Source organism: Lepidochelys kempii, chromosome 5 (assembly GCF_965140265.1).
Source record: "Lepidochelys kempii isolate rLepKem1 chromosome 5, rLepKem1.hap2, whole genome shotgun sequence".
NCBI lineage: Eukaryota > Metazoa > Chordata > Testudines > Cheloniidae > Lepidochelys > Lepidochelys kempii.
Genome location: NC_133260.1, coordinates 126687732 through 126703959, shown reverse-complemented (window position 1 = coordinate 126703959; position 16228 = coordinate 126687732). Strand labels below are relative to the sequence as shown.

Genomic DNA, 16228 nt, shown 5'->3' with positions numbered 1-16228 from the left:
AACTGAGGCACAGCACGACTCAGTGACTTGCCCATGGTCAATCTGTGGCAGAGCAGGGATTTGAACCCAAGTCCTGGGCTAGTGCCCTCACCGCTGGATCATGTTTCTTATAGTCATAGAGTATAAGGCCAGAAGAGACCACCCGATCATCTAGTCTGACTCCTGATACATCATAGGCCACTAAACCCCACCCAGTTCTTCCTGTATTGAGCCCAATAACCTGGATCAGACCAATGCAGCACAGTCCTCTGGACACTATTCAATTTTACTGCCAGGGCGTTCTCTGTAGGAGCCCTATGGAGCTGGAACACGGTGGCCCGGTTCAGCCCAGATCGATCAGTCCCCCTGCCGCACCACACAAACACATCTTCTTTCAGAGGGCTGTTGGTAGAGGGGTTGTTGGGGGCCATTGGGGAATTCAGTGTCTCGTGTGTGCTGCCTGGGTACACAGTCTTGCTGTATGTTGCAGGGCTAGTATTTCGATTTGGATTGATAGTGTTTGTTCAAGGTGCATCAGGGGTTCACACAGGCACCAGGCGTAATAATCTACATTTAGGGCATGCCTACACTTGCCATTTAAAGCAGAAAAAGTCCCTTTTTTGCACAAAAACCATGGGAGCATCTACATTTGCCAATGACTTTTTGTGGTAAAACTCAGAAGTTTCACCACAAAAAGAAAACCACCTCCACGAGAGGTGTACAGCTCTTACTGGTGATGCTTTTGTAGTGATGTGCAAGTGAAGACACATTCTTCCTGTTTACAGAGCTTTTAGCCTATGCAGGATATCCCACAGTGACCACTCTGGTCAGCAGTTCTGCTGCTCTGACACCAGGTAAACAGACGTTTGCCCCTTCTGGTGTAAAGCCCCAGGAACTTTGAAACTCCCCTTCCTGTTTTCTTAGCAAGTGCTCACTTATCATCTGGCCTGGTGACAATGCTGCTCCGTGGAGCAAACGATCCCCCGCTTGGAGCGATGCTGAGCTACTCGAGCCGATCAGCATTTGTGGAGAGGAGGCTGTGCAGGGACCCAGGATGCCCCGCGATCACACCCTTCCCACAAGACCGATTGTCTAAATGGAGAGAGCTGCACTGTGGGATAGCTGCCCTCAGTGCGCTGCTCTCATGGGTGATGGAAATGCTGCAACTGTAAACACGATCTGACGCCAGCGCTTTCTTTCATGGGTTCACTATCACCGTTGAAACTGACAGCGCAAAAACTCTTCAAGTGTAGTCGTAGCCTAAGTTAGACACAAAACTAGTTTTGGGGGGAAATCTGTACTTGTGTTTCGAAGCTGCAAAAGGAAGAGATGCCTCCCACTCCAGAGAGACGAACACTGGACTGGAGGGCTGGAGTTTCAGCTCTGCCAATGAGGGTATGTCTACATGGCAAAAAACCTATCCGGCAGCGAGTCTCAAAACCCAGGTCAACTGACATAGGCTTGTGATATGGCGCTAAAAATAGCAGGGTAAACATTCCTGCTCACATCAGAGCTCAGGCTCTGAAACTTGGGAGAAAAGATTTGCAAAAGAGAAAAGCAGCATCTGCACCAGATATCATGAGTGCTGCACACGAGGTGAAGTTAAACTGGTTCCAGTGTTTCTCCTCTGGTGATAGAGAAGAAGTGTTTCTTAAAGTCTACATTTTTGGTTCAAAAAGATAAATTAATTCTTCACGTAATAAAGCCCCTGAACTCAGCTTCTTACACTACAGCGCTCTCATTTACCTATAACCACAATATCCTGCTTCAAAAGCAGAACACGTCATTGTCTTGCTGTTGGCCATGGTTTTCCTGTTGCTTTAGCTGAAGAGAAGGCTTTTTATACGAGCCCTGTTCAATGCTGTGTGCTGTGCCGAGGAGCCCTGAAGATGATTTCATATTGTCCCATATGCGGAAAGCCCGTTTACTTTGGTAAGTTTCTTCCATTGGAAGCAAGAGCCCTTTTTTTTTATGTTTCTTTAAATGGTAAATGAAGCCAGGCACTTTCTGTTCTACTTTTCTTACATTTGCAGTTAGTGACCCTCCGTTCATCATGGCACTTCATCCGCTAGATATCTAATCAGTTTCAGATAGCCAGTTAAAAGTCATTTCAGTGATTGCACCTGCTTCTCATTCCCTGTTCCAGTTTTTGTGCTTAAAAAAAATCACATTTTTCTGTTTTTAAAAATATTTTTCTTCCCCTGTTGTTGTGTGAAAGACCCCCACAAACCGGAGAAGCTGACTCACTCTGACTATACCAGGGCAGCGGCACTATGAGAAGTGCTGGCGATTGCACAAAGTGAATAAACTGAACAAAAATAGAGAGAAACACTTTTTCTCTAATTTCTTTTAGTCTTAGATGATACTTTTAATAACTGAAGGAAAAGCATTTTCAGACAGAAGTATGATTTTTAAGTTGATGCTGCTCTGTAAAGCTCAAAAGCTTGTCTCTTTGAGCAACAGGAGTTGGTGTAATAAAACATTACCTCAACAAGCAACCTCTTTAATACATTGTCTCTCTGTGTATAAATATAATCAGTTCTGAATTATGTGGATGTCTGGATAGAAAAACCTCAAGATCAGTCCTCCAAAATTAAACAGGATTAATATGAATTTCCTTCCAAATTTGCTATGAAATATTTTGGCAATGGACAGGAAAAGTTTACTCAACATGTTTCAAAAAGTACTATGAATGTGTTAACTGCTTTTATTAATGAACTGATAAGATAAGATAAAGCTACAAAATATCTTTCGGAACCTAGAAGTGATTTATAGTTTCTCAGATCATATTTGCAATGGTGCAGTAGGCCCTTATAATACCGCTTGGCTTCATATGAAATAGGACTGCTACAGTGTACAAAGTGATAGAGAAACAAGAATGGGTCTACAGTGCAAAAAGATACATGGAAAAGGTTTGCTCACTTTTTAAGTTAGCAGTTGTTTCAAGTGATTTATAGGATGAATTTTGGCTTTTTATTTTTAAATCACCAGCTACTCTGAGGACCGTGCATGCCATGTGTTGGGCTATGGGATAGGGTTATCAGGAGCTCAGTTCTTGAATACTACGAAGGGTAGGGGGGAGTATATTGATAGGGTGCTCACAAATCCATGCTTATAGGACATGAGGGAGCACTCGAAAGAGAAGGGGGTTTTGATGAAGACTCACTTGGCTTTCCAGGAAGAGGTTGGCATTTGGAAGAATCCATCTTGTTCCATTTTAGGTTAGTCCACTAAAAGCCAGCAGCAGCTTCTTCCATTTGCCCTTTGTCTCCCCACTGTTCCCACTTCTGTTTCCTGGGGTTAAAATTACCCAAGATGCCCAGAAAAGGTCTGCATAGCAGGGTGAGGTCCTCATTGCTGCGTCTCATTAAGATTCCGATCCCTAGCCAAAAGGTCCCATCTGTGACCAAAGGGTAATTCCGCACCATGAGCCGCATTACCCCTGTGTGGGCAGAGGCAGAGAAATGAGTGGATCCAGGTGGTGACAGGGCCCAGAAAGGAGGTTGCTACCTGCACAACATTGCCCTCCTCTCATCACCTCGTGGAAGCCCCTGGGTGCTCCAAGGGGATCCGTTCCACTGGTTGGGACGGGCCAAAGCAAGGACTAGAGGAGGCAGAACGGGGGGAAATCAGTGCTTGTTGTAGGAACATCCACTCTGGTCTACCCCGTGGGAGCACCATAACCTGTTCACGGTGGCCTTATCAGTATTAACTCATGCGCTGTCCCCTCCTGCTCTCTGAAACCGCCCCCGAGTGGGCCTGAATGAAGCAGTTGCCTGGGGGATGATGTGCACATTGGAGAGCAAATTGCGTGGCTATGGGGCCTTAGATTCAGGAGGCAGAACGGATGCAAATGGTCTCCATTCAGATAGCACTGACCTCGGGTACTGTGTGGCTTCCTTGGGTTAAGTCCCCTGTCAATTCTGCAGTGGTTGACTAGGGGACAAATCCCATTACCCCCCACTATTAAATAATAAAAGCAGAGATTCCATGAATGGGCAATCAGAATTTCCTGTGCTTTATAGTGGAGAAATCCAGGAAGGGGACAATCTAGCCCATTGCTGTCATTGCATTGTTTCTTCATAGACACACATCATGAAAAGTTTGCCTGGAAAAATGCACTTTCCTGAGGTTTCTATTAACCGTGAAGAGAGCATGTGGGCCTATGCATGTGTGCTCGTATTTGATATGATACATTGTGACAAAGTTCCTCCTCTGCCTTGGTGGGTCCTGCGCTTATTGGCGGATTTGCTTGCCTCAGAGGTTCACGGCAGCCCTCAGTTTGGCCACTTTCGTGGCTCAAATCTGCCATTCACTCAGTTAGCCTTATCAGTAGCCAGCATGGGGAAAGGAAGAAGAACAATCCCCGCAGTCTCTGCTGATCCACCTAATAGATTGGGGAACAGGCCAGAGACCTTCCCCTCTGGTGGAACCCACAGTCCAGGTCAACTCCTCCGGTATCAAGTAGGGAGTTACAGGGATGGAGGGACGTGGGGGAACCTGGGCCCGCCCTCTACTCTGGGTTCCAGCCCGGGGCCCTGTGGATTGCAGCTGTCTACAGTGGCTCCATAACAGCTGTGTGACAGCTACAACTCCCTGGGCTACTTCCCCATGGCCTCCTCCCAACACCTTCTTTATTCTCACCACAGGACCTTCCTCCTGATGTCTGATAATGCTTGTACTTCTCACACTTCCAGTAGTACGCGTTCTCACTCTCAGCTTCTTGCACCTCTTGCTCCCAGCTCCTCACATGCACACCACAAACTGAAGTGAGCTCCTTTTTAAACCCAGGTGCCCTGATTAGCTTGCCTTAATTGATTCTAGCAGCTTCTTGATTGGCTGCAGTGTTCTAATCAGCGTGTCTGCCTTAATTGTTTCCAGAAAGTTCCTGATTGTTCTGGAACCTTCCCTGTTACCTTACCCAGGGGAAAGGGACCTACTTAACATGGGGCTAATATATCTGCCTTCTATCACTCTCCTGTAGCCATCTGGCCCGACCCTGTCATAATATATATATCCACATACTCCCCACCCTTCAGGAGCTGGAGTTAAAGATGGGAGAACATCTCAGTGATTTCAGGGGGAAAAAATCTTACAAGAATGTTGTAAATCATATTAAAAGACATTATTAAAAACCTGGGAAATTCAGGGTTAAGGTTAAATTAAAGAGAAACCAAACATTTTAAAGCATGGGAATGCACAATTCAGGCACCAAACAACCTTAACTCTGCCCCGCCAGAAATAAAGTTGAGTGCGACTTTGAGAAATTGAATGTGTAACTGTGGGCAGTTGTGTAGTGGATATAAGAGGGAGTTTGCTGTGGAGGTGAATGCATTTGGGTATTAGTTTTGGCGGGAAGACATCTGGAGAGAGGTTGCGGGGGAGGTGAATGCCATAACTAGTGATTTCCTTGATTTTTAGTACTCACATTAATAGGAAATGACCTTGAGCTAATTCATTCTAATTGAAGGAAGTTTATTATGGGGGATATATATCTTCCAAACATTATGCAAAATTTATACAAGCCCTCTTAGGCAATGGAACACTTTCATTGTAGCAAATTAATTCCTCTGTTACTTGCTTAAGAATGTGTCACTCACTGCATTATTGGAAATGTTGTGGCTTGCTACATAAAACAGGTCTTATTTCAACAGCTTCATTATTTTCCTTTTTTAAAAAATGTTTTGATGGATTATTTAAAACGTCAGAGTTTGGTGCACAGGAACTGCATGATTTTATAGACGCTCTTCTTTGTTAGCAGCTAATGTATCTGCTTAAGTGGTTACAATAGTGCGTGCTTCATTATAACCTTACCTACCAGCATCGTTCACCCTCTGTATCCACTGTAATCCCTGAGTTTCATGGGTTGATAATTCAATCATTTAAAATCACATGAGGCTTAAACTTTATAAAGAGATTGTTTGTCTAGATGCTTTTTTTGGTTATAAATATGATGCAGATTGGACAAATTATGGAGTTTTAAAGAAATGATTTGCATGAGATTTTTTCAAGGAACATAACTTTCAGCCAAAAAAATGGGTTAATTTAAGAATAAAAATTTGGTACAGTTCTGTTTGTGAACTGATATCATTTGATATTTTGAAATGGCTGTTTGAAATATTTATTTTTGAAAAACCACAGATCATATTGCAATTCTATTATGCATTTTTATTTTTAGTAATAATTAGTGATAATAATTGTGTCTGAACACGCAAATTGCACCAGTTTAACTCAAAAGCAGCTATAAAATGATTTATTTAAATCAGTGGTTCCCCAAAATTTTACCTCATGCCCCCCAACCTCTGTCCACGCCCTCCCCCGCAAGCCAGGGCCAGGTGTGGGGCCGCAGCCCCAAGAAGGGGGGATGTGGACACAGGTACTGGGGAACTGGTAAGGACACTGGGGCCACAGCTGGGGGTGGGGCGGGACCGGGAGCGGAGCCTCGGCTGGAGGACGAGGCCAGCAGTCGAGGCCCCGGGCGTAGGGCCAGCAGCTGGAGCTAGGAATGGAGCTGGGTTGCCCCTGTCCCCTGTAGGGGCTTGCCTGGGCCCCAGCCATGCACTCCCTAATGTTCCTTTGCGCCCCGCAGGGGGGATGTCCCCCAGTTTTGGGACCTCTGATTTAAATGGATGAAAACCCGTGTATAGACACAGATCAATTTAAAGCTGGTTATATTAGCTTAGCTTGCACCTGTACATTTACCAACAGAAGCACAACCAATATTGTCCCGGTTTAAAATTGATTTAAGTGTGTCCACACAGCCTTTTTCATCAGTTAACTAAATCAGTTTAAACATCGTGGGTGAAATCCTGGCCTCACTGAAGTCAAACTCCCATTGATTTCAGTGGGGCCAGGATTTCACCCCACACCTTTAGTTAAACAGGTGCAACTTTGTTTGTAGACCGACCCTAAGGCTTAGTGTCATATACTGCTGTAGAGATAAACAGATCTATTTTAGCATGAACATAATGTTCAGATCCACAGAGACTGGCATTTTCCATGCGCAGTGATCTGTTGGAGCAGGTTCTAAATGACTGAAGGTCTTGTATCCTGTCCCTCTTTACACTGGGATAGAGACCACAGCCAACAGACGCAGCTATGCCAGAATACTGCAAAAAAGCAGTTTTCATGCTATCTCCATTCCCAGAGCCCATCCTGCTCCACTGAAGCTCAAACAAGTTCAGACTGGAAATAAGGTGTACATTTTAACAATGAGAGCGATTAACCACTGGAACAACTTACCAAGGGTTGCGGTGGATTCTCCATCCCTGAACATTTTTAAATCAAGATTGGCTCTCTCTCTAAAAGACTTGCTCTAGGATTTATTTTGGCCTGTGTTACACAGGAGGCCAGACTAGATGATCACAGTGGTCCCTTCTGGCCTGGAATCTATGAAATCAAGGTTACTTTTGCCCTTATTTTCAATATTGGTGCAGGAGTGGTCTCTATTTTTGTTCTCAGGGACTGATTCCAATCTCACTAGAGCTGGTCAAAGTTTTTCTTGTTGAAACGTATTTTGTTTTTTTTATGGAAAGTATTTGCTCAATGAAAAGAATTTTCATGAATTTTTTAAAAAAATTGTTGAGATTTTCAGTGAAAACCCCAAAACAAATCATTTTTGGTTTGGGGGTTTTTGCTTAAAACTTGAAATTTTTTGAAGAAAAATTTCAAGCAAAATGAAAAAAAAAAAAAAAAAAAAAAGAGAGAGCTTTGCCATTCTCTGGCCAACTGCTCATTTGGCTTCTGTATTTGACCTGTCTCTGATCTACATTTCCAATGCAAATCAGGTTAGTTTGTCAGGTGTTATGACTCAAAGGCTTCTGTGGTCTGCATAATGCTCCTCCTGTAAAGAAGAAACAGGACTTGCCTACAGTGACTGTAAGAGTGTTTCTTTATTCAGGCTGCTGCTGGCCTACAGAGACACCCTGGAGTTCCCGCTGGCTCTCTAGCTCACAGATTGAGCAAAACACTTTAGCACATGCTTAACTGTAAGTACATGAATAGACCCATTGATAGTCACTGGGACTGCTCACCTGCTTAGAGTTAGGCATGTGCTTAAGTACCTTCCTGAATAGGGGCCTAAATGAACAGCCCCTGTGCTCCCTAGTCCTGGTCTGGGCTGAGGAGATCGGTCATTAAGCTCCAATTTGATATCTTCTCCTTGACTTCAGGGGACCTGTTCTATGTGACCTTCATTTGGATTTCAGATGCTGCCAGCATGGTTAGAGGACAGGCATTATCAGCATTACCAATGCACGGTGAGAGGGCACACATGACTAACATCACTGATGTAAACAGCCCTGCCAGCCCAGCAACTCGGTGAAGGACAGGCACCTGCCAGGGGATCACAGGACAGATAATGTTTGTGGCCACTATGCAAGTATAGCTGACCTGCTCCTATCACTTGCACTGATTTCAATGGGTATTTTACTATTGACATCCGTGGTGGCAAGATTTGGGCCCTATATGATCCAAGTCAGGGGAATGTTTGCATCACCAGAACTGTATCTAGGTCACATTAGCCTGATAAGGGAGGAAGTAACTCAGGGTCACCAGTGGCTCTGCTAATGAGCAGCTCTGAATAGATTCTTTCATTACATGACCTTTTTAAACTGCACCCTCCCTGACTATTCTTTTGTCTTCTTTCTGAGCAATTATTTTTGTAACCTCCCTTCACAAAGGATATCTCCACTGTCAGGTCTGTGCGTCAGGAGGAGGCAGGATGTGATTGAAGCTGTGCCTGAGCAAGGTGAAATGGATTTGTACCAAGTTCACTCTGCACTTGCGTCAGGGTTATTACACTCTTTAGCAAGCCACCGTTCACAAAGGCTGATGAAATCTGAGATGCTGGGTGGGGAAAAAAAAGAAGTGAAGAGCTATCAGAGAGAAGCCTTTCTGCCACAGGCAGAAAATACCAGTCCTAGCTTTGTCAGAGTGCATGACGAGATGGAGCAGCTCACTCAAAAACCAGCACACAGAAGATCTACAGACCAAACCCACACCTGCAAGCATGGGCCATGGCTTGAGGTGACAATTGCATTTGTGCAATGGAAAACTGGCTATACTTGCTTTCTGTAGGCCACGCCCTGCAGCTTTTGCCAGTGTCTGTGGAGCCAGCGCTCCTGTTGGCTCCCACTGAAAGGTGCTAACAGCTGCCAGCCAGGGACTGATCGAAAGAATCACAGCATTTGTGAAAACCAATGGGTGCGAAGCACTCTTTCAGGCCCGACAGAATAAACAATCCAACCCCCTTCTGTAGTCAAAACAGCTGCCAATAATGGAGGGTCTGCCACAGGCAAAGGCTGCACCAGAGCTGGGCCTGAGGGCCAAGGTGCTGTGCGTGCGGACCAACGGGCTAACGCAGGGGCGAGGAGATGGACTGCATGTGGTGTGTGCTGGAGGCAGCCAGCCAAGTGAAGGAGCGGTGAGCATGACCCGGAGAGGACGCAGAGGTGCAGGACTTCTTGGGCACAGAACTTGCTGGAAGAGCAGCCATGGGGATTTTTGAGCCAGGAAACTGCCCGCTGTTTGTTTCTATTGTGCTTAGGGGGAAAACAGACTGCGTGCACATTTTGCAAACAAACAAGATTACGTCAAGAATACATCTGACTGGTTTCACTGATTTCTCCTCTTAATGGACCCTCTCCCCCCACCCCACAACACCCGGACTTTGGCTAACTGGCTTTAATAAAGGACTAAGGAAGAACTGAGCATATGATTCCAGATGTGGTGAATTTAGTGTCCCACAGGCCAACCAGCTTGAAGGACTGGATGACTCGTGAGGCGTTTGGGCATGTGGCTAGAACATTAGGGGCCAGATGCTCCTTGTGAGGGGGGAGCTCTGTGCTGCTCCGTCACAGCAAGGTCTCCCCAGTGTACAGGGATCCTCAGATGACAAAGCACTGCCAAAGTCTCCTACATCTATCTCCCCCTGTCTTCCTAGAGCTGGAGCCCCGGGGCATGGGCAAGTGGGGTTCTTGTGAGAATCATCGGAATCCCCTTTCACATCATGCATCTTAGACACAGTTTTGTACTTACTGAGCTGAGGGTGATCAGCTTACACCTTCCTCACTAGCAGCTGTTATTTCTCTTGCTGGGCTGCTGAATGGATGAACTCCAGTTTTTTAGCAAATTCCACTGCCTCACAACCTGTCCTTGGTATCAATTCGCTGATTTTGATTTGCAAGTCTCTGTCCAGCTGCGCTTCAATAAATTGGCCCACTGCTCATATAGCATGCGAGTCCTCCCTGGCATCTGGATATGCCGGCTACACTGATCTCCTCACATCCTCTGCCAGATCAGGTGTGTGGGGGGAGGATCTCTTCCTTTCCTCTTCTGCGAACCTTTAGTTGAGTCCTGGCCAACTCAGATGGACCACTGGCTCCTAACTGCACATCAAAAGCTGGTACCTAGAAGAGGTTTAAATTTTTTTTAAAAAAAGTTTTTCTAAGTTGTCCATGCAAAATTTTTATTTTTTGTGTAAATTCAAATGCCAAAATACTTCAAACAAAACTGGGGTCTGTCTCTCTCATGTTGTCTTTCATGAAAATTTTCAAGAGGTCTTGGGTTCGTTCTGATAAAGAATGCAAACAAATTTCAGAGCCTCATAATGTTTTGCAAAATGGAATTCTTGTTTTCCAGCCAGCCCTCCTCAGTTTAAGGGGAGAAATCAGTGATGCACTCAGTGCATTTACTTAGTGTAATTTGTTGATGTTCAAAATGTACACAACTCCTGCTCCCTTGGACTCAGGGGATCCCATGCTGCACTCAGGCAATTCCCTTCTGCAGAAACCTCAGCTAAAGTGCAATGGCAAAAATCCCCCTGTAAGTGGTGTTGCTAGCTCAGTGGGTGAACCAGATTGCTTGAGGAGGAGGTGTTATATAACTGATTATTATTATTAAGAGCCAGACAATGTGACCCATAGCCAAGCCTTGTCTTATACTAGTATTTACTGTTACCTTATTGACCTTATAAATAAGGTCCATCATCTCGTTGGTACCTTAGTGTCTGAGGAACTAGGCAGTGTAGAAGAAGAAAAGCTCTGTGTGGCTCGAAAGCTTGTCTCGCTTACCAACAGAAGTTGGCCCAATAAAAGATATCACCTCACCCTCACCATGTCTCTCTGAATAACTGTCGTCCCTGGTGGTGAACTGACTGAAAACCAACATTATACAGATTCATTTTTCCATTATGTGGCATTTAAGAAGCTTCTGGATTCCCTGACGTTATCTAATCAAACTCAGGGGGACGATACATTTGCAGTTCAAACTTAAACTGACTTTGAAGTCCATGGAGCTCTGCCAATTTACAGCAGTGAAGGAGGCGGCCTTTCATTTCAGTTTACAAAACACACACGGATAGTAGCCCCGAAGTGGACACTGATTCACAACAGTGACAGGGAGAGGCAGAGATGCCGTTGTATAAGAACACGCAGCCTTGCCCTGTTGCTTATGACTGATCCACACGGCTATTGTGTGTGTAATGAGGAGACTAAAGAAGAATCATGGAAAGTATGATGGAAGGGGTGCAGACATTGTAGATGTGCTGAAACATTACTTCTTTCCAAGCTCAGGTTTCTTAGCTGAGTTCACAGGGTACTTGAGGCGATAAGTCATTTTTATAAACACCACCTGATTTGTGTTTTTACTAAAGATGAGCCAAAGCCAGAAGCTTTTACCTGACCCTATGCTCAGAACGATGGAATCATCCCTGGCTTTGCAAAACAAACATCTGACTGTTGAGGTTCTTGTCTCTATTCTCAACCCATTCCACATCCAGACATAGAAAGTCTGACAATAGCACAAGCACAAGCTAGGCAGCCCTGGTGAGGCAGGTGTGTATAACACTGGCATGGACCCCAAACACGTCTCTGTACCAGATGCTATAACTAAGAAGGTTTAAGTGTGCCAGGTCCCCTACAGAAACTAGAAAAGAGACAGTCCCTGCCCCAGAGAGCTTACAATATATGGATAGGATGCTGCAAGCACTTTATCTACATTATTTAATATTCATGTTACAGCAATGGCTAGACACACCAGCAGAGTTTTATGGATTTCCGTAGTGCTAGGTTCTGCACAGCCATGTAATAAGTCATGGTCAATGCCTCACAGAGCTGACAGTCTAAGGTTTCCGACTAAGATAAACCGCACTGCTACCAATCATATTGCACTAGTGTAAGTCGTGCCCAGGGTGGTGCATCTACACCTCTGGCAAATCCCTGAGTAGCCAAGGCCTAAATGAGCAGGTCAGACAAAGAGTGGGAGAAAAGGAAGGACTATTATTTCATGTTACGGATGGGGTAGCCCAGAGATGAAATGACTTGTCCAAGGTCACGGGGTGACCAGTCGTGCACACACTATCCAGGTGAGGCTGCACCATTGATTAATATACAGGCATTAGTATATTGCCAGATAATTCTCAATCCTGTTCTTTACGCATCCTAACATTGTTTGCTTCTTTGACCGTTGACCAGAGCTGTCTGTTAAGATGCCCAGGTCCCTTTCCTGAGTAGATACAGTTAATTTAGAACCCTGTACGGTGTGTGAGTAGTTTAATTTTTTCCTTCCAGTGCACGTTACTTTGCATTTATGAGCATGGAACTTCACCTGCCATTGTGTTGCCCATTCTCCTAGCCTGACTGAGTCCCTCTGAAGCTACTTACAGTCCTCTCGGGACTTGACTAACCCAAATAACCAAATTTTGCAGCTGTTATCCCTCTTCCCCCTGTGATGTGGGGTGGCACAAACGTACAGCAAGGAAACCCTCTGCTTAGCTAATCCTGGGCAATGATCCCCCATTGACATCAATGGGAGCGACAACTCAAATCAGTAAGACAAGGTGGGTGAGGTGATCTCTTCTATGGGACAGAAGTTGGTCCAATAAAAGATATTACCTCCCTCACCTTGTCTCTCTAGTATCCTGGGACCAACCACATGGCATACAACCATGTCAGTATGGCCGAGAAACTGCTCACCCTAATACCTTGTACATTAAAGCAAATTAACCAGTGTCAATTTGTTTCATCAACCAGCTGGCATCAAGTAGCTGGCCACACATTCAGATACAGCGGATTCTCTGAGACAGCTGAGAAAGCAGGTTGATTAGCTAGGCTCCATGTCTATAATTCATCTCACTGAGGAGGACAGAGATGGTGAAAATTAACCTGGGCCACCGGCTTTGGTTGAACACCCTGGTCTCCTCAGAAGGTGACAGAGTGGGGCTACTGTTAAACACAGCAGAGCCGGTGGTGCTACGAATCTCACTGTCTGTGCAGAAAATAAGCATCAGCAGGCAATGAATAAGCATGTAGCTGGAACATTAACTTGAGGGAATATTACCCACATTGTGCCTTCAAACTGATGCCTGAGAAAGAGGAGGGGCAAGGGTGCAGAATTTAACAGGGAATGGCAAACATCCTCAAAACCCAGCTACCCTTATATCCCTGCACACCAAACTGAAGGGCCTCAAAGCAGCTCATATACCAGGAATGAACCATGCAATCTAAACTGAGTAAGAATTGGGTAAGAATTTACTTCCCTCCCTGGTGGTGGCCAGGTACTTGATGCTATTATAATTCAACGTGAGTCTTTAGATGGGGTTTATTTTTAGTAGAAGGACGTTGAACTTGTTGGCGACAGAAATGGTCCATTCCCCTTCTTTTTGTCATCTGTTGCTAGAAACCCCTCTTCTCCCCTCCTTTTAAGATTATTTGCGTTAAATTCATGGGCCATATTCAGCCCTGGTGTAAGCAGGTGGCCTACCCATGGAAGTTAAGGCACCCATTTACGCCAGAGCTGAACTTAGCCCAGGATTTGATCCTTCAGATGTCAACAGCTCTTTCTTATTTATTACATGGTATCCTAGTCTTCTGTTTGCGACATCACATCCATTTCCATAGCAGCCAGTGATGTTATCTCAAAGAATTGCTATGACTTCCGGTGGGGAATAAGTAAGGCTACGATTTAGTCACGGGTATTTTTAGTAAAAGTCATGAACAGGTCACAGGCAGTAACCAAAAAGTCACGGCCAGTGACCTGTCCATGACTTCCATGAATCCGTGACTTCTGTGAAAGATTCGCAGCTTTAGGAATAAGCAACAGGAGTGATTAATTCTCAAGGAACAAACAACACATGTTCCTAATAGTATAAATGTGGTTAAGAAATACAGAGAAGTAGGATACAATTTTGTACTTGATTGTTTGTCAAAGTCCTTGAGAAGGCTTCAGCACTTGGAGGAGTGTTTCCTTAAAAGATTTCAAGGACGTGGTCCAACCCCCGCCCACTTACTATGAATTAACTTTATGCCAGGATGCCTTTCATCTCTAAGCACAGGCAAAGAAAATAACAGCAGAGCTAAAGACATGCTGAAGAGCTACATAGGAGTTGTGGGCCAAATTCTCAGCTGGTGCCAGTGACTTTCACAGGCTGGGGATCTGGCCCATGCAGTTGATTCACAAAGAAGAAACTGATTAACACAGGCTGAGAAATACAAGTTAAAGTGGGAGCAAATGAGGAAGAGGAGGAGGATGACTGGCCCTGTGGTTAGGGTGCTAGCTGGGACTCAGTTCTCTGCTCTGCTCCAGATTTTCTGGATGACCTTGGGTAAGTTACTTAACCTCTCTGTACCTCAGTTCCCCATCTGTACATTGGGAATAACAAGCACAGCACTGCCCTGCCTCCCCGGAGGCTGGAGGAAGGGCTCACTGTGGTGGTGATGAGCTCTGCTAAGTACCTGAGATAGAAATGGCAAAACAAAACTTTAAGCAGAAACCTCAGCACAGCCTTAAAAAATAGGCTCTGCAATACTTTAGCCTGATCGGCTGATGAGGCAGATCAGCACTAAACGGACAGGGCCAGCGACCAAGCCTGTTAATGATTTTGGCAAGAAACTCTGTCCTCATCTCTTGGTCTCCTGGCTAATAAGGAATGCCCAGCTCTGGATGAGTCAGCAGCCTGCTCTGTCTGGGCTGAGGCCCCCTATCTCTGCACTGCTCCCAGTGCCATTCCTACTGGCAACCCCCCCTCACCCACTGCTGCGGCCAGTGCAGAGCAGGGAGCGGAGTGCGCCGGTAACTGCCGCGCAGCGTAAAGGGGCCGCGGCCAGTGCAGAGCAGCGGGTGGAGTGGACATAGATGCTGAATTGCTCTCTCTCATGGAGAAGGGCCATTCATTTTCTGATGCGCACACATAGAACTCATGGTTGTTGCATTCACGAAGAGTGATGGCTATTGCTGGGTACAGTGGACATTTATTCTGGAGCAGCAGAGAGCTTTCTGGTGTAGCTTCTCCTGTCACTCTTGATCATTTATGCACTGGTTACCAGTACGGGATGTAAAATACGCGCCTACTCCCCTCCCGCCCCACCCCCTGCCTTGGGCAGTCATTTAGGTCTGTGCAAAGCAGGTGTGAAAACACCACCATCCTGATCTGGTAGAGTTTGATACTGCTTTGCATAGCAAAGCAATGTGGAATCAGGCTTTGCTGCTGGCATTCCTAGTTGCCGTAGGTCAGTCGGGGCATGACAGGTAAGCTGTTTAACGGACTCCAGGCTGATTTACATGGTGAGAGAGAACAGCAATAGAAGTGGACATGAGGAAGATGGGGGGGATTGCTTTCCTCCGTGGCTGGGGATCACTTTATGACTGGAAGCACATTCTAAACACCTGTTCTCATGCATCCTGGCTAACAGACTGGCTAAGACACCACCCCAGTTATGCTGGGAATGAGAACTGTGGCTAACTCACCCCACATTGCAGTCATTAGCTGGGGGATCACATTCAGAAAGCCAGACGCCCTTCCCTTTACTCCAGATGAGAAGTACAGTACCCTGCTGTTGAAAGGAACGGACCAAGTGCTATTCAACATAGGTACAGGGACCAGAATCTGGCCCATCTGGGCTAAAGCCGAGACCAAAAAAGCACCTGACAGACTCAGCACAAGGCATCTGTGTACTGAGCCGGCCCTTGCACCTATTCCCACCGCGGCTAGCCCCTTGCTCTTGCAGAGACAATGCCCTTTGACCGCCTAAGTGACCTGCGCCTGGCTACGTCGTACCCTATGTGTGCTCAGTGACACGGTTTGCTGGCCCGTTCTCGACTTTGCATGAAGAAGCTTTCCCTGCTTCCTCAGACAGCAGGGATCTGATGGCGGAAGTTGCTAAGTGGAGCAGAAAAACACAGGAGGGCGAAAACACGTGCCCTAAAGAGCGTGAGTGACCAAGTACCTTTGGGATCCCACACCACCCGCTAG

At 45.7% G+C, this 16228-nt stretch overlaps 1 protein-coding gene across 1 annotated transcript in view; it reads left to right on the top strand.

The window, feature by feature from the left end:
• Window positions 1-1784: 1784 nt before the first annotated feature.
• The window catches only part of LOC140912147 (cysteine-rich protein 1-like), a 54269-nt gene continuing 39825 nt past the window's right edge, over window positions 1785-16228 (top strand). The window contains exon 1 of the mRNA XM_073346315.1: window positions 1785-1911. Within this exon, the coding sequence (XP_073202416.1) occupies window positions 1869-1911 (43 nt within the window). The 5' untranslated portion in view covers window positions 1785-1868. The remainder of the gene's footprint in view (window positions 1912-16228) is intronic.